This window comes from Lynx rufus, unplaced genomic scaffold, assembly GCF_022079265.1.
Source record: "Lynx rufus isolate CCGP_SWC_20201006 ecotype Redwood Valley unplaced genomic scaffold, mLynRuf1.p SCAF_5, whole genome shotgun sequence".
Lineage (NCBI taxonomy): Eukaryota > Metazoa > Chordata > Mammalia > Carnivora > Felidae > Lynx > Lynx rufus.
Window position 1 is genome coordinate 60378209 of NW_025814867.1, and position 23871 is coordinate 60402079.

Below are 23871 nucleotides of genomic sequence, written 5' to 3' on the forward strand. Positions count from 1 at the left end.
TTTAAATAAATATATTTATGTTAAATATAAATAATTTATAAGATAACCTTGTATTCCCTTAATACAAATTGGTTTTGGGTAAAAATTGGGTTCTTTAAAGAAGTGCTATTATCATTATCATGAAAATCATGATTTGACTGAACATATGCCATTATAACATTATGTCCACTCGAGTCAAAGGAAAACGTAAGATTCAGAAGAGTAACTACAGGTAGTTGCCATGTATTAAACATTTACTGACTACTGAGTTTGTCTTTTTCTTAAACTTAAAAATCTACTTGGAATGTAGCTAGTACCCTAAGAAGCATCCTAATGCAGTATGTAATTATATAAGCAATTAAAACTGACTAAGGTAAGTCCCAAAGGGCACCAATTTTAATGAACATTTCAGAAATCAATTTTGAAAACATTTTTTCTTGGAATGAAATTATGCATAAATTAAAATAAGATTCTGACCTTTTTGTGTCTATGCACACAGAGACAATTCTGAAGAAAATGTATTGACAAAAGTGTGTTTATGTTTTAAGACAAATAAATGGAAATATCCCTGTGGATTACTTTAATGACTAGAATTTGGAAATAATTTCCTCTATTATCTATAATCCATAAAAGTACATAATACATAAAGTACACAAATACATAACAATACATAATACAAAAAAAAAAGCAAACTTGCCATTCCTATATAAGAAAGCAGTAGTAAGAACGGCAATCGTGGAAGCACAGGCCAATGAGCATAAAGTAATTCAACTGTACGCCCTGAAACTTCTACATCTATGGAGAAACTCCACCTTCCTATCTATGTTGTGCTGTGTCCCAGTCAAGTAAAATTCAGAGGAATGAAGAATTCTGATTAAAATAAAACAAACAGGGTTGCCTGGGTAGCTCAGTTGTTTAAGCATCCAACTTCAGCTCAGGTCATGATCTCACGGGTTTGTGAGTTGGAGCTCTGTGTGAGGCTCTATGCTGACAACTCAGAGCCTGGAGTCTGCTTCAGATTCTGTGTCTCGTCTCCCTCTCTCTGCCCCTCCCTCACTTGCACTGTGTGTGTGTGTGTGTGTGTGTGTGTGTGTGTGTGTGTGTGTCTCAAAAATAAATAAACATTAAAAATTAAATAAAATAAATGGAAGATGTTACGAGGAAGAACTGGACTTCTGCCAACACAGGTAAATGTGAGTTGAAAAAATTTAACATAACGTAGATGCCCTTCAGAAAATTCAGAAGAACACAAACATTTGCCAAACTCTTGTAACAACATCTGGTTGCCACAGTATTAGAAGTTAATTGATGCCAACTAAGAAAAAAAAAAAGTACACTGGGAGTGGGTCAGATTTATGCTTAGCACGCAGCAAACAGACAATTTTTTCCTATGGGAAATATGTTTAAAGTGTAATTTAAAGTACCTGAAACACAGTGACAGAGGAAGCTTCAATCTGATCCTTAATTTTATTTCTTTTTTGTTGTCGTTTATTTAGGTGAGTACATCATTCTTTCCACAAGCTTATTAACATACAAGCTTATTAATGTTATTGCCAGGGTTAAGATTTGAAACACCGTTAAGACTGGCACTAACGATGGGGTGACCAGGAGGTTCAGTCACTTAAGCGTCCAACTCTCGGTTTCAACTCAGGTAATGATTTCACACTTTGTGAGTTCAACCCCTGCGCCAGGCTCCGCACTGACAGCGCAGAGCCTGCTTGGGATTCTCCCTCTCCCTCTCTCTTTGCCCCTCCCTCACTTGCTCTCTCTGTGTCTCTCTCTCTCAAAATAAACAAATAAACTTAAAAAGAAAAAAGACTGGCACCAATGAAAAATGCCAGGATTGAAAGGATCATTCCATGATTTCTTTTAAAGTCTAGTTTGTAGATTACACACATCAGAAACTCCTTTTTGAAGCAACTTGTGCCATTACTGGCAGTGTAATCTTAGGAAACTAGAAATTACCATTGACCACAGTTATACTCTAAAAATAACTAGAGAAATTGTCCTTGGTATTAGCGAAAGAATATACATGCTGTATGATCACTAATGAGACCAGGCCAAATATTGGAAAGATAGAAGGATGCTTTGTGCTCTGTCAAAGGGCATAAGAATGCTGACCCAGATATGAAAGCATGCATCACTCACTGAAAAGTATTTAACCAATAATTGTCATTGTTATTCTAAATTAAAACATTAGAACTGGATGAAACATAAGTAGAGCAACACGATTTCTGTATAGTGTTTCAATTACAAATAACATCTGAGCAAAGAGCTAGTATTTTATTCCCGAATAAAGTGTGCAAAACATCATTGTCTTTTGATATTCTTGTTCCACTGTGTAAATTACTAAGAATTTATACATAAAATATAAAAATGCATTTTCTACGAGTTCTCACACCTATACGTACATTTTATTTAGCAGCATGGGTTAATAGAAAGAAGGCTAAAGTGGGAAGCACTTGTCTAATCTCACTCAATTAGAAATCACCTTGTGACCTGAGATATGCAAATGCATATTTCACCTGAAAATTTAGGAGTTGGACAGAATGATGTCCTAAATCCCCTCTAACTCCGAGAACGTATGAATTAATACCTAATCTAATTAAATTACAAAATCTTTTGTCAAATCCTAAAACTGCCAGGCACTGTGTCAGGATCAGAGGACTCAAAACTGAAGGAGACACTGCTCCTACCCTCCAGTTGTACTCCAGACTAACACATAGTCCTGTTATCCTGCTTCGCTCATGCAGACACACTTCCTGAGTGCTGACAAAATGCCAGGCTGTGTTCTATCGCTGAGGATACACCAATGAAAAGGACAGGGTAGGTCCTTGCTTTCTTTCCAACCAAACATAGGATGAGCAGAAAATTAACAAGTAAAATGATTTCACCTAGTAATAGGTTCTATGAGAAGGACAAAAGAAGGCAAAGGTGATTGGGGGTCTCAAGAGACTAGGTAAAGGGGGGTTCAGAAGGCCTCTCTAAGGAGGCAGCGTCTGGGCTGAGATGGAAAAATGAGAAAGAATCAGTCATACGAAAAAGGGGGTGAAGTTGGAGAAAGAGGCTGCGGACCATCCCAGGTTAGATGGGAGAGCAAATTCCGAAGCTAACAAGCAAGAGAGAGCGTGGCCTGTGTGAGAACAAAAAGAGAGCCAGCGTAGCTGCATTGTGGGAGAAGACGTGGTTAGGGGAGACAGGCAGGACCAACTCAGTGCTGCTGTGTGATGTCTGGTAATAAACAATTTTGTCCTGCTGTCTATGAAACTATAAGATGCTTTCAAGCAGGAGACTGACAAGATGCAATTTATGATGTAAGTTTACAGAAAATGTGATCAGCTCCCTCTAAACTATGAACAATTTTATGACTATAAACAATTCACCCACTGACTATAAACAGTAGAATTTGATGGAAATTAATTATGGAAACTTGTCTTCAGGAAAGGCAAAAAGTTAAATTGAGAGACAAATGAGGGATGATGGACAACTGGCTTGGGCTCATCTTGGGCAACAGCGGTAGAAGCGGTGAGATTCAGGATCAGTATTAGAGCTGAAATCAGCAGGCTCTAGGGATGAAGAGGCTGTGGTGGGCAGACGGAGGCAAGATGGCTCCTGGACACTTCCTGATGCTTATATGGTTGTGCGGAGACAAGAAGACGGGGTGGGGGAGGAGGAGGTCTGGGCAGGGGCGGGCGATGATCGGTGGGCTTGCTGCTAAACACCGCTGTATTTCACAGCTATCAGAGTTTTACGTTCACAAACTTAAAAATCTTACAGAAGAATTCCTTTATATGTTGGCATCAGTTTAGAAAATATGATTTTGGTAACTCATAGCATAGCCAAGAAATTTTTAGTTTTATTTCAGCCTACTGCTTCTGTTCAGAAAGTCATTTCCCTCTGCCCCCAACTGGTAAATCTTATTCATTTTTTAAGATTCAGCTGAAATGTCACCTAGTCCCTAACCCTTTGGTGATCTACCCTTTTCAACGGCAAAGCAATTACTTTACCATCTCTATTCCTAAAAGGCTGCACATGTACTACCTCTATCATAACTGATCACATATGCTATTATTAATCGCCGGTTCGTCTCCAAAAGTATGTTACCCGCAGTCCTTTTATACAATGTGTACTTTATATGCGGTCATTTATGTGTTTACGTTTCTGTATAGCAGTTTTCCCTCAGTATGGTTTTGGACTGTGTACATCAGCATAACATGGAATTGTTGATAAAATAAGTGCAAATTCCTAGGCCTAATCTCAGCTTTAATAAATCAGAATCTTAAGAATGAGGTCGAGGGGCCCCTGGGCGGCCCAGTCGGTTAGGCGTCCGACTTTGGCCCAAGTCATGCTCTCTCTCATGGTTCGTGGGTTCAAGCTCCGTATCTGGCTCTGCTGACAGAGTCTGGAGGCTGCTTTGGATTCTGTGTCTTCCTCTCTCTCTGCCCCTCCTCGTCTTGTGCTCTGTCTCTCAAAAATAAATGTTAAAAGAATTAAAAAAAAAAAGAATGAGGTCAAGAAATCTATATTACAAGAGGTTTCCCAGGTGATCATGTTCAAACTAACATTTGAGAACCTCTGAACTAGACTCTAAGCTCTTGGACTGCAGGGACCAGGGTATATTTTGTATCACCAGTATCTGGCAGTGTCTGGCCTAAAGTAAGTACTCCTGCAAATGTTTTTGATAGTAAATTATTGATTTCAACAGATCACTCCAAATTGATACTTAAAGGCATTTGGCTACTTATTTACAAAGATTTGTCTTGGTAACAAATTCCTCATGGCATGCATGTGAATTTGTTAAAACAGTTCCTTTGACTGCCTCAGAAGGAAGCACCTAGAATTTTTGAAGCTGCTCAAGGCTTTGATGTGAGAATAGGTACCTAATTACAGAGCCAGAAAAAACATTTATCATAAATGGATGGTTTTTCCGAAAAAAAAAACAAAAAAAAACAAACACAAAAACAACTTTTAAATCTGACAGATTCTCAACATAAGTGCATATGAAAAGGATCTAAGCTAGCCAAGGAGATTTAGTCATAGGATTTAGGGCAAGAGAGGCATATCGATTTTGCATTTTTGGACAAATCACGTGTAATTAAATTTCTGGCTCGAAGATGGCCTCAAACGAAGGTAAATAACCCATTTTGTTCCTCCCAAACCTGTGAGCCCCAAAAAATGAGGAAACATGACTCATGCAACTCTTTTCCCTCAGGGCCCGGCTTTCATGCCAACATACTCAACACATGTCTATAGAAAGTGTCTTAATTCATCAGTCATCGACAGCAACTGCACATGACATTCAGCCTAAAGCAAACTTATTGCAGCAGGTATTACTGGATGCCAATAATGAGCTAATAAAACTACTGATTTTAATGATGTCAAAATTCTCTGCACACACGCCCTAGGAAAATATTACCATGAGACTCAACACGTCAAAAGAGTTATCCTATAGACAATCTTGCAGTTATTTTTGTTAGAGAATGGAGTTGAACTGAAATCAAGATTCCAGGGTTAACACATTCAGCGCTAGGTTTAGAACACAGGTATCTTAACCACAGCTACAAGCAGCAATCTTAACTTAAACCATTCCTTTCACAAATGGCTGTGTCCGATCATAGTATGAACTAAGTGGGGTGCCTGCGTGGCTCAGACAGTTAAGCATCCAACTCTTGGTTTTGGCTCAGGTCATGATCTCATGACTCACGAGTTCGAGCCCCACACCAGGCTCTGCACAACCTGTGAAAAGCCTGCTTGGAATTATGTCTCCCTCGCTCTCTGTACCATCCCTGCTTGTGCTCTGTCTGTCTCAAAAATAAATACATGTTTAAAAATAACAATAATAATATGAACCAAGTGAATGATATGCAAAATCTAGTATAAATACAGTTTCCTGAGAGTATAACAAAACCAAGTATGTATTTTACAAGGATTACTCAAAATACACAACATACCCTGAGCTACACTTAAAAAAATATTATTCACTAATACATTGTTACAAAAATAACTAAAGTTAACTCATGTCTTTGAGAAGAATCAGGACCACTCTTGGTTTTTTGGTTTTGGAGACAAAATGTAAGATAGCCACTTAAAATGAATAAGTTTACATTATGAAACTGCAAAGACGAATTTTCAGGTACCTAGTAAAGTGCTGAGACAAAGTAAAAAAAAAAAAAAACAAAAACAAAAACAGTGAGTCATCAATATGGCGCTGTGGCCTTCAGGCTGTCCTTACCCCTCTTTCGCTGTGTTCTGCTCGTGGACAGGTTCTGGGCAGTCTGCACAACACCCAAGACAACTGCGTGATCAGCCGAGGCACTTATGCTGTGGCCTGGCATCCACTCTCGGTCTCCTGATATGGAAAATGGTAAACTAATTTCAATATTGAAAAGGAGGAAAATTCATGTTATTGCTTTATTTTATTTATTGTCTTCCTGGATAATATTTAGCTAAGCAAGGACCATTCATAACAGTGAGGTATATATTATAAGAGACAGAATCTCATAATGATACAATAAACAACATTAGATTTGCATAGCTTAACAAAAAGAAGCAAACTCTAAATTGCAAACATATTAGACACACACACACACACACACGCGCGCGCGCACACACACACACACACACACACGTTTGAATAGAAACAAATATTTCTTCCAGTATGTAACAAGATAACTTAAAGTATAACAGTTTCTACATGAATAAATACATTTGAATTCTTAGGAAACCTAAGAATATTGGTAACTTTCAGAAGGAAACTACAGATATGTCTCAGAAATCTCACAGAATGTGAGATTTGGAGATTTGCTTTTAAGACGGTATTTAGGAATCATCATACAATACTTAACAGTTAATGAAGTGATTCAAAGAATTTCTCTTTCACTATTTAGTAAGGGCTACATTCTAAATTCTAAAAATAATCTTTCCTCAACCTCATTATAGTTATGTCCTCTCACATTCTGATAATGGCCTCAAACACAAATATGCAGCAACTCACACAGGGTTAATAATTTCAACTGGAGAAGAAAATGACTTTATTCACTGAACAGAATTACCCAGTATTTCCCAAAATTAGGATGAACTGTTTTAAAAAAAGTGTCATAAAACCGTTAGGTTGGTCCACAGGCCATCTGATTTTGTGTCTGAATTTACCTGCAGTTGTAATCCTAGTACTGGAATAGCTGCATTCTAAGCTACGAGAAGGAAGTAAGTTGAGTCTCTCATTTTTATCAAAAACAAAGAATCTTTCAAGTCCTTGATATTGTTCAGTTATAGGCTTACTTCTGAGGGCTATTTCTCGTAACAACTAGGAAACAAAATATTCAACAAAATTAAGTTTGCTTTATCTCATCAACACAAAGCAGCACATTCATTCATTGAGCACCTACTTCATTCTTGGCACAGATTCCATCCCCATCAAATTTAGGGTCTAGTAGCGAAGACATAGACAATAACACAACATTTATATATAGTAAAAGTTGTGAAAAACATCTAAACCATGACATAGTAATTATCTGAAAGTTCCATTGATCCAAGGAAGACAGAAGTTCACAAAACAAAATAAAGGGTTTTTTTTTTCTCCTTTCTTATATTTTCTTCCCTTAGTGTCCTCACATATAAGTTACTCTGGAAAACAGAATGTCCCCTATATGCTGTGCTTTTGCATTAGTATCTTTGCGTGTACAGAAACTAATTTCAAAGTTGAAAGCAGAATACTGAGGAAATAAATCTGGTCATAGACAAAATCTAAGTTAACAAAATATTTATTGTGAAGCAAATATGCATGTAGAAAACTGCGGTAAGAGCGAGCGAAGTAACTTGAGAAGTTTATACAGCTAGAAATTAGCAGAATTAGGTTCTGGCTGAATTGAAGCCTGGGATTATTCCCCCACCCTATGAATTCATTTTACGACATGCTTTCATTCTAGGAAAGAATATTAATGGGACTAAAACATACATGAGTCTAGTTAAGAAACAGATTAGAGATTCAGAAGTGAGACTCTAGATGGGCTTAAAATATAATCAGAGTGCTCTCAGTATTTAACAACTCCCTAAAGGATCTAATTAATGCCCAAGCACAGCCTGTTTGAAGGGAGTAAACAACACAAAATGTATTATAACGTTATCCAAATTTATAAGTCGTATAAATGACAAAATATTACAAAACAAAGATAGTGACCGATGAAGCATCTCCTTCAAAGACAAGTCCAAGTTGGCTCTGCTCATGACATCTTCCCTGGCCCTCCCAGACACTGATTACCAGTTTACAGCACCCTTCAGCTTTAGTGCAGCTCTTAATTGGATTAGACAACTGCCACTCTGGAACCTTTTTTTTGAAGCACCAGTTACCAGATAAGAACAAAGAAAGGGGGGTTGCTTGCTTGTTTCCCAAACTCAGAGAGTTAACTACTGGTGGTTTCCAAGCCAGAACCAAGAGCTCCCAACTAGACTTTGTTCTTCCTGGCACCCTATTCTACCCCACTGCTGCTGCCCTACAACTTGGTACTTCATTCCATAGATTCCACCTTTATGAAGGACTCAATATCTGAAAACTGAAGTGCAGATTCAACTATCTTGCACCCAAGTGGAAGTTAAGAAATTCTACTGCTAAAAACTCTTGCTCACTCTTAAGTTTTCGACTCCAGCAAAAAAATTTTAAAGTAGTCTCTTTAAGTAGCTTAAGGAATGGTTTCTACTAGAGCAGGAAGAAAAATTAAAACAGTTCGTGTCTAGTCATCAGGGATGAAAATAAAGTTGATTCTACCACTGTGTATCAGGCACCATTCTCTATGACATGATCATTTACCAGTTTTTTTTTTTTTTACCAATGTAGTATAAGGGATAAAAATATGAGTAGTAGCTTTTTAACATTTCAATTTTAATTATGAAATACTTTAAATATCTAGATATGTAATTGAACATGACTTGATCACACAGTTTAATATCAGTAATTTAAAATTTTGCTTTAGCTATCCATACCAAAAAAATCAGTCTTTAGAGTTAATTGTATTATTGCATTGAAGTGGACATACTCTATTCCAATGCATGTTTTTGACTATTATTATGTCTGAATGTATCCATAAAAAATTACATTTATCTTCAATGTTTCAAAAAATATTGACTTAACTCTAGGTGTCCTTTTATATTTAAATTTTAATCTCATATTTTTGAGATGTATCCATGTAAATAAAAACAGTTCTATTTCATTCATTTTAACTGCTAGATTGCTTTCCATTACACAAATTACCACAGATTACATATCTGTGAGTTTGGACCAAATGCCTTTTATTAGGTTACGGAAGACAGGGTCTCCCCCTGGGGCAAAGATCAGGCAGGCTTGCACCCAGTATACAAGAACTGGGGTCCATATGCTCAGGGTTCCTCTCCCATAGCATAGGACACTGCACATGCGGTGGACATCAGAAAATTAGAGTTCTGTTGCAGAAATTCACTCTAAGATTGTTTTTCCTCATTGTGGGAGGTGGAAGAAACGCTCATCTGTGATGAGGCTTTACTTTTGAGAATCTATTATTGGCTAAATTGTGGGAATGTCTTCTAGAAGGGAATGGATTTCTTTTGGCAGACATATGAGGGCATCAATAGACACGGATTAAAATTAATGTTAATTTGTTGACTTGGGGCTTCTAAGTAAGAAATGTATACTTAAACTGTAAACCTACACTCAAAGAAAGCCCAAGATTTCTGTTTTTCAGGGAAGATATTTCTGGACCTGGCCCAGATCCTCTGCAGAAATCAGTTGCCCTTCATCTTGTTGCATCTGTGAGTACATCTCCCAGGGTAGTCCTTCAGTGACTGAGGAGACTTCTAGGGATTACAAGTTTTTGCAAAGATCTCAGCCCAGTTTTGTGCTTCAGCAGGGAAGAAGGCCCATCACAAAGTGGGCACAAAAATCCAATCCCCCCAGCAGAAGTGGCAGCAGCTCAACATTCCTTCTTGGAAGTTGTTGGTCCCCCCACTTTAGTTTAGGCACCGTGGACATTCATTTCAAATGACTTTGAAGGGTTGTTCAAATATCTGACTTGCCTAATTTCCAAAAAATGTATTAGGTAATCATGATTACCTAAGATTTTTAATATATAGAACAGAAATTCAAATACAGTTTCAAAACTTGGCAATAATGCAACAATGAGCTACTTTACTTTTCCTCTAAGATGAAATACAAACTAAACCCATATATCTTTATTAGCCATGTTTTTGAAGGAATTACCTTTAAAACCTTATACTTACATTAAGCTACAAAAACTGGTTCTATCTACATATCTGCATTTAATTCATTTAAACCCGGGACTATACAGTAAAAAGCTAGAAAGGATTTCTTGTACTAAATTATTCATAATAATAAATTTCATTTAGAAAAGTAACAGCTCTCTTACTATGGTGCATGAGGTGGGCCTTAGAGTGTTATTTGTCATAGAAAACCCGTTTGTTATCATGGCATTTACCATATTAGAATTTGTCCTGTAAGTAATTAGCATTCTTTCCCATATGAGTCATTCTTCAACTATCTCATGATAATATAAGGTAGCACATTGTAACTTCAATAGGTAGTAATGTTTAAGAATGTATTGTCTTATGACATTTCTTACAGCATTTTTAATATAATAAACATAATAGAGACTTACCAGTGGTGACTCTGTAGTTTTAGAATCTTCAGGGTTTGGCCTCTCATGCAGATTGCTAAATTCCAAGGATTCTTTGATGTCCTGAGATAATTGCTCCTTAATGGAAGGTTTTTCTAAACCTATACTTGGCAAAGAATCCTTGCTCTCAAGTGATATGCAGGAATCATCAGACTTTTGATTACTTTCCATATCTATAGTTTTCTCCTTGAAATTTCTTTCAAAAAAGCTGCTTTCCCCTAACTTTTCAGTGGCAGGAGAATAAACATCAGGATCCACAATGGTGTCAAATTTTGTATCTGAAGTTACTGCTGTTGAAAACAATTATTTACGAAGTTAAATAAATTGATTAAACTGTCAATAAATGAAAACTTCTATGGTGTAAACTCTTATCAATAAGCACTATTTTGTCAACATCTCTTTACTGACATATCAGTGTTAAAATACTTTTACTCTGCTTACGTTCATGAATGATAATCATAATTTACTGATACATTCAAACCTTGATGAGCCAGACTAATGGAAGGAGGCATGATTTTATTTTGTAATGAAATTTTGAAACTGATGCACATTTTTATTTCAGCCTGTGGCTCAATTCCCACTTTCCTACATCCTCTCTCGGCCAAGTTTTACAATAGCAATTTATGAAAAATAATACAGAGAGAACCTTATTTCCACATTTTGCTTCTCTTCCTTAGAATGGTTAGTGATAAGGTGAGGGCAAAGGGAAATGTGCCAGATGCAAGAGCAGTACCAGTTAGGGGACAAAAAAACCTTTAAGCTGGGACACCTGCCTCTGGGAAAGCTACAAAATGAGCAAGATTATATTAGTCACCACCTCATTATGTCTGCTTTAAGTAATCGACTTGGTTTAGAGCATTGGTTTTCAACCTGGGTGCACAATGGAAGCATTTGAAGGTACTCTCTAAAATTGTCAACGTATGGACCTGACCCCAACCAATTAAATCAGACACTGGGAGTGGCACTGTTTCTGTCTCCCCCCATCCCACCCCCACCCTGCCAAATTCTTCAGGTGATCATAATGTGCAGCCAGGACTGTGAAACACTGGTCTAAATTTTATGAAAAATAAAAATTATTTAATAATTTTTATATCATACTGCATTCATTTTAAATAAAAATATGTATATCATTATCCAGATTGAATATAGCTTCATCTGATTGTCCCTATACTCTTTCCAATATAAATATCTTATCTCTATAAATAGATGGTATAAAATAGTAAAGGCTATGACTAAAATACTCTCCAGTGATGTAAATTCTGCCTTGCTGCTCAAAGGACTTACTCGTTGCAATCAAATGTTTGTATAGCTGGGCAATTACACATAGTGTTTAGAACTTCCATTTCCAACAACTATCACTTCTTAAATCACACAATTACTACAAGAAAGGCAGTTACTTATACAACACAGAAATACTTTTACAAGAAAAATTTTATAAAGGCTCTTCAATTTAATTAAACTTGCACAATAATGCTGTATTTTCCTTGAAAGCTTGAATAGAAATTAGTTGATTTTATGGTACGAAGAGATGCCATTTTCTTTATTTTTTATTTTTTATTTTTTTTAACGTTTATTTATTTTTGAGACAGAGAGAGACAGAGCATGAATGGGGGAGGGTCAGAGAGAGGGAGACACAGAATCTGAAACAGGCTCCAGGCTCCGAGCTGTCAGCACAGAGCCGACGCAGGGCTCAAACTCACGGACCGCGAGATCTTGACCTGAGCCGAAGTCGGCCGCCCAACCGACTGAGCCACCCAGGCGCCCCAAGAGATGCCATTTTCTATATGTAAATGTCTACAACTAACCTCTGTAATATTTTTGCAAGATTGCATAATTCCACTACTGCTGAAGAGGTAACAAAGCAGCCTTTTTATTAATCTTTAAAATCTGATGCAAAAAATAGAGGTGTGATTTAATTTAGTCTATTCAATGGAAGTCCCACTAAGTCATAAAAACTAGACATCTTGGTTCAACATTTGAAAATTAATCTAATCTGTCACATCAACAGGCTAAAGAATAAAAATCACAAGATCATATCAATAGATCCAAACCAGAAATAAAAGGGAACTTCCTCAACTTGATAAAGACTACCTATAAAAAAGCCCTATAGTTAACATCATACTTAATGATGATAAACTAGATGCTTTAACCCTAAGATCAGGAACAAGTCAAGGATATCCCCTCTTGCAACTCCTTTCCAAAATCCTTCTAGAAGTTCTAGCTAATGCAATAAAACAAGGAAATAAGTATACGGGTTGGGAAGCAAGAAAAAAATCTAATCTCATTCACAGATGACATGATTGTTTATGTACAGAATCTGAACAAATCCACAAAAAACTTCTGGAACTAATAAGTGATTATTTCAAGGTTGCAGGATACAAGGTCAAGATACAACAATCACTTTCCTATATATCAACATGAATAAGTGGAATTTGAAATTAACAACACAATACCATTAGCACACAAAAATGAAATACTTAAAAGAATGAACTTAACAAAATATGTAAGATCTATATGAGGGGAAACTAGAAATCTCTGATAAAAGTAATCAAAGAACTAAATAAGTGGAGAGATAGTCCATGTTCACAGCTAGAAGACTCAATATTGCAAAAATGTCAGTTCTTCCCAACTTGATCTATAGGTTCAAAGCAATCCCAATTAAAATCCCAGCAAATTATTTTGTGGATATTGATAAACTGATCCTAAAGTTTATATGAAGAGGCAAAAGACCCAGAAAAGCCAACACATTGGCTGTTGAAGGAGAAGAAGGAGAAGAATTGAAGGAGAAGGACAATGTCAAAGACCAACACTACACAACTTCAAGAATTACCGTGCAATTACAGTACCCAAGACAATGTGGTACTGGTAAAAGTATAGAAAAACATATCAATGGTACAGAACTGAGAACCCATAGATAGCCCCACATAGATATAGTCAACTGATCTTTGCCAAATAGCAAAGGCAAAACAACGGAGAACAGTGTTTGCAACAAATGGTGCTAGAACTGGACATTTGCATGCCCGTACATTAATCTGGAACAGACCTTACTCCCTTCGCAAAAATTAGCTCAAAAGAATGGTAGACCTAAATGTGAAATGCAAAACTTTAAAACTCTTAAAACATAAAAATCTAGGGGCGCCTGGGTGGCGCAGTCGGTTAAGCGTCCGACTTCAGCCAGGTCACAATCTCGCGGTCTGTGAGTTCGAGCCCCGTGTCAGGCTCTGGGCTGATGGCTCAGAGCCTGGAGCCTGTTTCCGATTCTGTGTCTCCTTCTCTCTCTGCCCCTCCCCCGTTCATGCTCTGTCTCTCTCTGTCCCAAAAATAAATAAACGTTGAAAAAAAAATTAAAAAAAAAAAAAACATAAAAATCTAGATGATCTTGGGTATGGTCATGACTTTTTAAGACACACACCAAGGGCAGGATCCATGAAAGAAACAATTGATAAGCTGAATTTCATTAAAATTAAAAATCTGTTCTGTAAAAGACACTGTCAAGAGAATGAGAAGACAAGCCACAGACTTAGGATTTGCAAAACACATATTTGATAAAGTACTGTTATCCAAAACATTAAAAAAATCTAAAATCTGAACAATAAGAAAATGGGCCAACGAACTTGATAGACACTTCATGAAAGAAGATAAATAGATGGTAAATAAGCATATGAAAAGACGCTCATCATCATATGCCTTTAGGGAATTGTAAGTTGTTAAAACAACAATGAAATCCACTCCACTATTGCTGGAATGACAAAAATCCAAAACACTGACAATACCAAATGCTGGCAAGGATGTAGAGAACAGGAAGTCTCATTCATTGCTGGTGGGAATGCAAAATGATACAGCCACTTTGGAAGACAGGTTGGTGATTTCTTACAAAACTAAACATATTCTTGCCATATGATCTAACAATTGCGGTCCTTGGTATTTACCCAAATGAGTTGAGAATTATGTTCAAACAAAAACTCACACATGGATGTTTATATTTATAGCAGCTTTATTCATAATTGCCAAAACTTAGAATTAACCAAGTTGTTCTTCAGTAAGTGAATGTATAAATAAATTGTGGTATTTCCAGACAATAAAATATTACTTAGCACGCACACACACACACACACACACACACACACACACACACACAAGGATTAAGGCTCCTGGGTGGCTCAATCAGTTAAGCTTCTGACTTCCGCACAGGTCACGATCTCACAGTTCTTGGGTTGGAGCCTTGCATCTGGCTCTGTGCTGACAGGTCAGAGCTTGGACCCTGCTTTGGATTCTATGTCTCCCTCTCTCTCTGCCCCTCCCCCCACTCAGGCTCTCTCTCTCTCTCTCTCTCTCTCTCTCTCTCTGTCTCTCTCTCTCTGAAAAGTAAACATTTTTTTAAAAGGATCAATCAAGTCACGAAAAGACACGGAGTCACCTTTAAGTGTATATTACTAAGTGAAAAAAACAATCTGAAAAGATCACATGTTGTATCATTCCAGCTATGTGACATTCTGGAAAAGGCTTAATCATAAAGATAGTAAAAATATCAGTGGTTTTCAGGAATTAGGTGGGAGGGAGGTAATATAAAAAGGCAGGGCACAGAGTATTTTAAAGGTACTAAAACTATTTCTTTATGATACTATAATGATGAATACAGGTTATTATAAATTTGTCCAAATCCACAGAATGTGCAACACCAAGAGGGAACCCTTGTGAACTATGGACTTTTGGTGATAATGGTGTGTCAATGCATGTTTATTGATTGTAACAAATGTACTACTCTGGTTGGGACATTGATTGTGGGAAAAGCTATGAGTTTGAGAAGGCAGAGTGTGTGTGTGTGTGTGTGTGTGTGTGTGTGTGTGTGTGTGTGTAGGAACAATCTGTATTTCCTGCTAAATTTTGCTGTGAACCTAAAATTTCTCTAAAAAATAAAGTCTATAAATAAATCAAGCATCTTTAAAGTCACGCTTTTTTTTAAATGTTTATTTTTAAGAGAGAGACAGAGAGACAGAGCAGGGGTGGGGAGGGGCAGAGAGAGAGGGAGACAGAATCTGAGCTATCAGCACAGACCCCAAGGTGGGGCTCGAACTCACGGACCACGAGATCATGACCTGAACTGAAGTTGGATATTTAACTGACTGAGCCACGCAGGCTCCCCTAAAGTAACACTTAATGGGTATTTATATTCACCATTTCCCCAAAGGTAACTGGGACACAATGTTCCATGTAGATCAAAAAATATTTTCTGGACTAGGTCTGGAGCCCTGTAAAGTCCTAAATTCCCATGTGAATATAGCTCATAGTTGGTCATAATAATTTATAGGCTTATTGGCTGAAGATGTCAAGTCCAGAAGGATGACCACAAATCACAGTTCTCTACCATCTACTACCCAATCAGAAGGGAATCATCAGTTTTATAACTAGCTATTTTAAATAATGCTCTCAAGTATCTCTCAAGTCCTTCACACAAGATATATTTATTAGTTTTTCTGAAAATACTAAATAGATTAGAAATAATATTTGAAAAGCAGATTAGAAGTAATCTAATTCCTATGTTTTAGCTTAGGAAAATGCAATCTAAGAAAGCAGTGACATGTTCAAGGTCACACAATGATTTAAGGCAGAAATGGAAATGAAATCTGACTTCCAAGCCAGGATAATTTACTGTGACTATCTTTAAATGGTGCTCTCACCATCTGGAAATTGAAACCAGACATTTGCACACAGCATCCTAATCTATAAATTCTAAGGCAACTACTAGTAATAATGTAGATATATAAACAGGATGGTTTGTTTTGGTTTGGTTTTATCACTTATGTAAAACTTTACATCAAAACTGAATATTTGGGGAGAAGATTTAACGCAAGGGAGGGCAACAGGATGCCAATTAGATTTTTGTCACTAAAGGCATATCCATGTAATCTTTTAAATGCTGCTTTCTCAGTCCATAATAACTTTTAGAGGTAGCAACCAACACAGGCAGTTTTTTGTTCTGGATACAAACACTGTTGTCCATTGACTGAAAAGGGTATTTGCTAGAAAACTATATATTTTCAACCAAGGTTTTCTAAGCACCAAATTTTGTGGGGTTTACATGAACAGCAAAATAGGTAAAGCTTTTACATAGTGAAATACCTACCTGGTTTTATTAAATTACCAACATTCATTGTTAATCATGTTGATCCATAAGAAAATAAAAGTTACCTTTTGAGTTATTTTTACAGGAGGAAGAGCTGTTGTTCAGATGAAGATGTAAGAGGTCTGCTTTTCCCTTGGTGAAAACATGATGTTGATGAATGTCATTTTCATATAGAAAAGTATTCTGATAATTATGAAACGTGCAACTTTCATGTTTAGGGACAGCAGAAGAAAAGAGTTGAAAGAAAGGATAAAAAAAGAAAGTAAAAAGTCCCAGCTTATTAAAACAAATACAATACAACCTTTAAGGAATAGGTTTGTTTACATTAATTTAATATTTTTTTAACCTTACTGTGGACACATTCTAAACCACAAGTAACTAAATAGTATTTGGGTTTAAAGACACAGGTAACTGGACCAAATCAGATTTAACTGAACAATGTCAACAATGTCAATTAAGAGCTTCCTTAAAAAAATATTCTAGGGCACCTGGTGGTTCAGTCAGTTGAGCATCTAATGCTTGATTTCAGCTCAGGTCATGATCGCAGGGTCAGAGGATCGAGCTCCTCATGTCAGGCTCTGCGCTGAGTGTCGAGCCTGCTTAAGATTCTCTCTCTTCCCCCCTCTGCCCTTCTCCCCCTGCTTGCGTGCACACACACACACACACACACTCTCTCTCTCTCTGTCTCTCTTTAAAACAAACATTCTGAAATATGTTTGGTTCCTTATATTCTTTCTTCTAAAAATGGAGAGTTACCTTTTCAAGCTCATTGAAATCTGATGAAATCAAGGTTTTAGTACTTACATAAACTTTTCATTTGAACTATCAGAGTCATATTTTCAGTTTTTAATGATGATTACTATATACTAACATATGTACAATTTAAACATTTTCTATAAATTGAATAATATATTTAATAATACCCGATATTTATGTAAGCTTTACATAGCACCACCATAAAAGCTCCTGGATTATGCTCCTGTGCCACTTATGATCCTTTATGATTCTTCTTAGGAAAGAAGAAACTCCATGGACACCTCCAAACCCAAAGTGCAAAACTATTGCCAAACCATCATTAGTAACTTTCTCTGGCTTCTGTAACATGGAGGTCAAAGCAGAACTTGTGATAGGATATATAAAGGAATCAAATTAGAGAGCATAAATGTCATTCATTTCCTTAGGTAATCCATACAAATCTCTTATCTACTGACCAAAAGGTTGTCTCCTGCCAAAAGCACATTTGCTTCTAGATATGTGAGTCTATGTGTTCAAACATGGGGCTTTTCAGGTCCAAGAGCATCACTTAGGCCCACTGCTATTCCAAAATGTTGACAGACTCTAAGTTGATCTGAACATATAAACAAAAAATGGGGTTGGGGCTACTTAGTAGGAACTTCACTCTGCTGTTTGCCCAGTTTAATACTTTGTAGTCAAAATACATGAAACTCTAGCTAAGATTTCAACAGCAAAGGAGACTTGGAGTACTTTTTAACATTACTAACAGAGCTAGATGTTATTTTTCACTTGGAAATGACAAAATTATAAAAATAGTTACAAAGTGAACTGTTACGCTTCATGCTTCATTTATTTAATTCATCACATAGTAAACTCTACCTAGAAAGTAATCTATAGTCTGGGACATCTTTTTATCTCTCAAACTAATCATTAATATATCTGTTTTTATTTAGGGTTCATAGAAAATGGAAATACAAAGAAAGCTCATACGAAATATATCATCCTTGGTAAGCCATTTCAAATAATAATGTTAAATTTAGAAGTATCTATTAAATAATCCAGATATTAGGTAAGAGTATACACATATCATTATAGTCACTTTTCTAATTATTGAATATTGGCAAATGTTAGAAATATTGTGCACAAATTTAAACATGGCTTTAGTAAAATATATTCTAATATCGAAGTCATGTTTTTTACACCATGAATTTCTCATTTAAAGAGATAGTTGAATCGCTTCTCGGCCTTTTGGCTAAGATCAAGTGTAAAGAGATAGTTGATTTCTTGGGTAGGTTTTTAATAAACATCAAAAGCGATTTAGAAAGATCTTACCTTTGTTGACTGTCTACATCTGCTAACTCAACTTTGTAGGGCACTGTGTTTCCTGGTTCTTCAAATTCCTCTTCATAAGTCTTATTAAATGTATGTAGTATAATATTAGTATGTTCAATAAATGTATTATACATTAACCATCTAACTTGTACATAATATTTACAGAATTTTCTCCCTACAAGCAATGTCACGTGCTTTCTGACTATGTACCATAGAACAATTCCAGGAGAACTAACACAATAAATATTTGTTGGGGGCATTGGCTGTGTCAGTCATGTCATTACTACTATCACACCTAGAAACAACAGTTAACAGGTGTTTTACTATGTAACTACTGAGTGCAAAGTAGGCTAGTGACTGAGGTGTTTTTAGTTCTCTGGCCAGCATATTACAAGGTTACTCTGTGCATCAACTAATTAATGCCAAGAACACACACACATATGTAAGCATGTGTGCTTATTTGTTCAGTATCTTAACAATTTATCCAGAGGGGAAATAAAAATGTGGCTAGGAGCGTGCGTGCATACACACACACACACACACACACACACACACACACACATACACACACACACAGCAGAAGCTATTAACCTGAAGAAGAAAGTAGTATTTAGAGAGGTACTTCCTCCCTTCTAGCCTTTTTCTGTGACAATCACAGGAAGAGGAATATCGAGGACAAGTAGTACATTCAGCTACTAGATGACTGGAAAATCAGAAATGTGCTGAGTTTGTCCCAACTTAAACCTTCATCCTAAAGCTCCAGCTCTGACCGGCTCAACTTTCAGGTGATTCTATTTTGTGTCTTCTAGAGTTTATATTCAAGTTATTACACTAAATCCCTTAAATCTTAGTACTATTTTTTCTTTAAATAAAAAATAATACTAGATGACATTCAGGAAACTACATATATACAAATTATATTAAATAGACACCATATAAGGAGACCAATTTTTGTTTAAAAGACTGATAACATAAAGGGCTAAATAAAACAAGCACTAAACTACATTTCTATAAGCTAAGAGAATAAAATGTCTTCTCATCTCCCACACTACATGTTTCCAAAAATAGCACAATATCAATTCAGCTCACAAATTTACTGCCTACATTAAAAACCATACCATTTTATTCCTATCAGCATGTTTAAATTCAAACTTGTGTAGATTTTTCCCCAACAATGCTTAATTAAAAAATATTGTTGAAAATAATATGTAGTTATAACTATATGTTTTGAATTTCTTGTTTGCTAAGTAATAGGGTAGTCATTATACACTTACATCATCCAGTTCAACTATATTTAGAGATGGCTCGGGTCTCTCTATGTTAAATTCTTCTACTGGCAGAAAAAGTGCTGGGTATTGTTTGGTCTCCTCAACTAGGAAATAAGATTAGGAAATAATGTCATTAAAGGATATACTTCATCTGATAATTCCCTATCTTCAAATAACATAGTCAACAATAAGAGAATAACGTTCTCTTGTGCACCCACACTAATGCATATATGCTGTCAGTTTCCCGAGCTCAAGTAAAACACACATTTTCTTAACATTCAACGTTTAAGTACAACCATTTAGGGATGCCTGGGTGGCTGAGTCAATCAAGCATCTGACTCCTGATTTCAGCTCAGGTCATGATCTCACAGTCGGGGACTGAGCCCTGCATTGAGCTCCGTGCTCCACCAGGCACAGAGGGATTCTCCTGCTAGGGATTCTCTCTCTCCCTCTTTCTCTGCCCCTCCCCTGTTCACACTTTCTCTCAAAATAAATAAATAAACTTAAAAAAAAACCAACTATTTAATTTAAGGCAAAGTAAATCTATCAAATGGGAAGGAGAGTGTGCTTGATTTTGAGCTACAGATAAAGGGTGCAGAGTCCAGTTGAGGGTAATATAGTAAAACGAAACAAAACAAAACAAAACAAAAAAGCAGATGCTAACAAATGCTTAGTGTTTGAAATTTGAAATAATAAATGAGAAAATATCTAATCAAGACTGAACTAACCATCACTGTCTTCATCACTTTCATTCTGGGAACACTGTGCCTCACCAGCAGTGTTACATTGAGGTATGAATGCATCTGGCAGCATGTTTCGAAGTTGCTCCTGTGGAGTTCTACAGAACAAGAAGCAATTAAAAGACTAAAATACATTACCTGAAACTTTCCCAGGCAAGATCTTGATTTATTTCACAAAAGAATGAGCATACAAAACTAATGATGAAACCAAAGCTATACTTCTGATTCATGGAAGAAAAGTATGACTGTGTAACAGAGTCTTCATCTATTAAAAAAATTTCGTAAATCAAATTAACATCATACAAGAGTTTTCAATTGCATGTCCTACTGTTTTTCATTTAGATGAAAATCAAAGTTAAGACAAAAGTAAGTGTTCCTACAAGCCACATGGAGTCCCTGACATACCACACTATTTAAAAAGTTAATTTGTGAATGTGTGTTGTGCATCACCGTTAGGTATTATGTTGATAGGTCCCAAGGCAAACTAAAGACATTTTCCTGAACTTTAACCAAGCCAGCAGGGTGATAAAATATGCTTTCCCAATATTAATGTAGTGTGTTCCAGCTATGGCATCTATCACCCAGTTAATGAAGTTTGATATGGCCCATCTCGTATAGAAGGCAACAAAACACAGGAATTCTCAGAGGTCAGGATTATGCATTGGTTTCATAGGCTATTCCCCAATTCCTGGTAAGGTGGCACCTTTTAGTCAAGAATATAAATAGCTACAGCCCTTCCAGACCATGCCAGTTCATGGAGTCCCCGTGTAAAAGTCAGGACCTTCTTAATGATATTAACAGGTAGCATTGACACAAAGCTTAAAATGTACGAGGCTCTGTTCTAATGAATCTGGGGTATTAAAGATTAACAGCTATATTAATTAGGCACGCGTGTTATCTTAATTTTACGTATGAGAAAACTGAGGCACGAAGAAGTAAACCAACTTGTACAATCATTTAGGTAGTAAATACAGAAGAGGATTTGAACCCAAGGAGTCCGCCTCCCCAAGTCAATGTTCTTAACCATTACTCTGTATGGCCTCTCTCACAATTTGCAAAGGCAGTAAGATTTGATAATCTGACAATCTATGGCTATGTGAATTTTCCCAATATATATAATGTATATATCAGAACACTCCAAAATATTTATATATTACTCAGCTTTGTGTCTTGACAAATTTCATGAGCGTACCATCTTACATCTATAATTTAATTAAGTAATGGAAAATATAAAGAGTAAAGGTCAAAACAAACTGGCACGTGGCCACCAGGAAACTGTTTCCAGTTTGACACGGATATAGTATACAAAAAGTTCAATCATAGATGCACGTAAGTTTACTATTATTCAGATACTCCTTCTTCGTGAAGTAAAAATTTATTTAATTTCATGAGCAAAGCCCTGAACCAAAGGCTTATAGAATCTAGGCAACAGAGTACTGGAACTATTGACTGTTTATTCTAAATTCAGTATTTTGCAGATGAGAAAACATAGACCAAGAGAGTTTAAATGATCTGCCCATGAACAAACAACTAGTTACTCAATGAAATAAGTCTGTATTCTGGATATTGGGACCCTGGCACCAGTGCTTGCTCGAAAGATCATGCCATGTAAATAAAAGGATGAAATGTCTCTTAGAGTAAGACTCCCTCGCCAGATTTTCCTGAAAATGTAAACAAGTATTTATTGAACGCAGACTAACTGACAGGTACACACTAATGAGCTTCAGACCTAAAAGACTGGTACGGGCATGACACTTTATAAGAGCTATAGACAGCTTGGACAGCAGTTCCATAGGAATAACTAGACTAGAACAGTATATGAATGAACCATAGGCCACAACGGGATACAACCATACACCTCGGAAAATGACCAGCACCAAACAAACAAACAAACAAAAAACCCCAAAGATACCAGGCACTGGCAAAGATGGAGGGCAACTAGAACTCATACATTGCAGGAAGGTGTGGAAGCTGTGCAGTCACTTTGCAGACAGGGTCTGGCGGTATGTTTATAAAGATAAATATACACATAGCAATCTAGCCAGCCTGGCCCAGGTGTTTACCCAAGGAATTAAAAACTGATATTCAAACAAAAACCCATTTGCAAATGTTTCTAACAGATTTAGTCGTAATTGTCAAAAGCTAGAAATCAGCAGGATGTGCTTCAACAGATTAATGGATAAACTGTACATCAGGATGATGAAATTCTGGCCCACAATAAAAAGGAATGGATTTTGATTCACTGAAGAGCACGGATGGCTCTTAAATGCATTTTGCTAAATAAAGGACACACAAGGCTACATTATTGTATGATCTCACTTACATGACATTCAGAAAAAGGCAAATGTATAAGGATGGAAATGGATCAATGGTTGCCTTGTGTTGGAGAAGAAGTGTTGACTATAAAGGGGAAGCCAAAGGGAATTTGGAGCTGATGGAACTGTGCTGTTTGGTGCTATGATGAATATTTGACTCCAGGCATTTGTAAAAATCCATAGAACTGTACACAAGTTTATGCTATTCAATTTTTAAAAAGTACTCAGGATGTGGACATAACCCAGGGAATGGCAGAGCTACTCTAATGGAGGTAGGAAAGAAATGAGCACCATGGCCTCAGAAACTTTGGAGAAAAAGTTTTTGACTAGATACTGTAGGCTAAAGATAAAAAACACTACATACAAATAATTCACTCTAGTTGGTAAATTTGTTTCTCACAGTAATATTAGTTTGAAATTCTGGAACAACTGTACACACACACACACACACACACACACACACACACACGGGCTGATAAATGAGTAAATATATCATAGATAACGAGAGCCAGGATTCTCATTGTAGGTGAAAGTAACCACAAATAAGCAAAGAAAGGATGTGATGCTGGTTTGGAGTCAAGTAGGAGTGTACTTCATGTTTACCTCAATAGATACCCAGGTATATAGATACAGAAATAAATTTGGCTATGTGAGTATAGTGGTAAGTACACATACATATATTTCCTAGATGTTCTCTGAGATGAAATAGGCTCTGTGTTA

The 23871-nt window shown here is 36.5% G+C and overlaps 1 protein-coding gene across 2 annotated transcripts in view; it reads right to left on the reverse strand.

Annotated features, from left to right (window-relative positions):
- The window catches only part of ZBBX (zinc finger B-box domain containing), a 121851-nt gene that overhangs the window by 19267 nt on the left and 78713 nt on the right, over window positions 1-23871 (reverse strand). For both annotated transcript variants that reach the window (XM_047098908.1, XM_047098909.1), the window contains 7 exons: window positions 20825-20934; window positions 20103-20200; window positions 18829-18908; window positions 16827-16966; window positions 10620-10927; window positions 7129-7282; window positions 6212-6328 (listed from right to left, as the gene is read on the reverse strand). In XM_047098908.1, coding sequence (XP_046954864.1) covers window positions 6212-6328; window positions 7129-7282; window positions 10620-10927; window positions 16827-16966; window positions 18829-18908; window positions 20103-20200; window positions 20825-20934 — 1007 coding nt within the window. The remainder of the gene's footprint in view (window positions 1-6211; window positions 6329-7128; window positions 7283-10619; window positions 10928-16826; window positions 16967-18828; window positions 18909-20102; window positions 20201-20824; window positions 20935-23871) is intronic.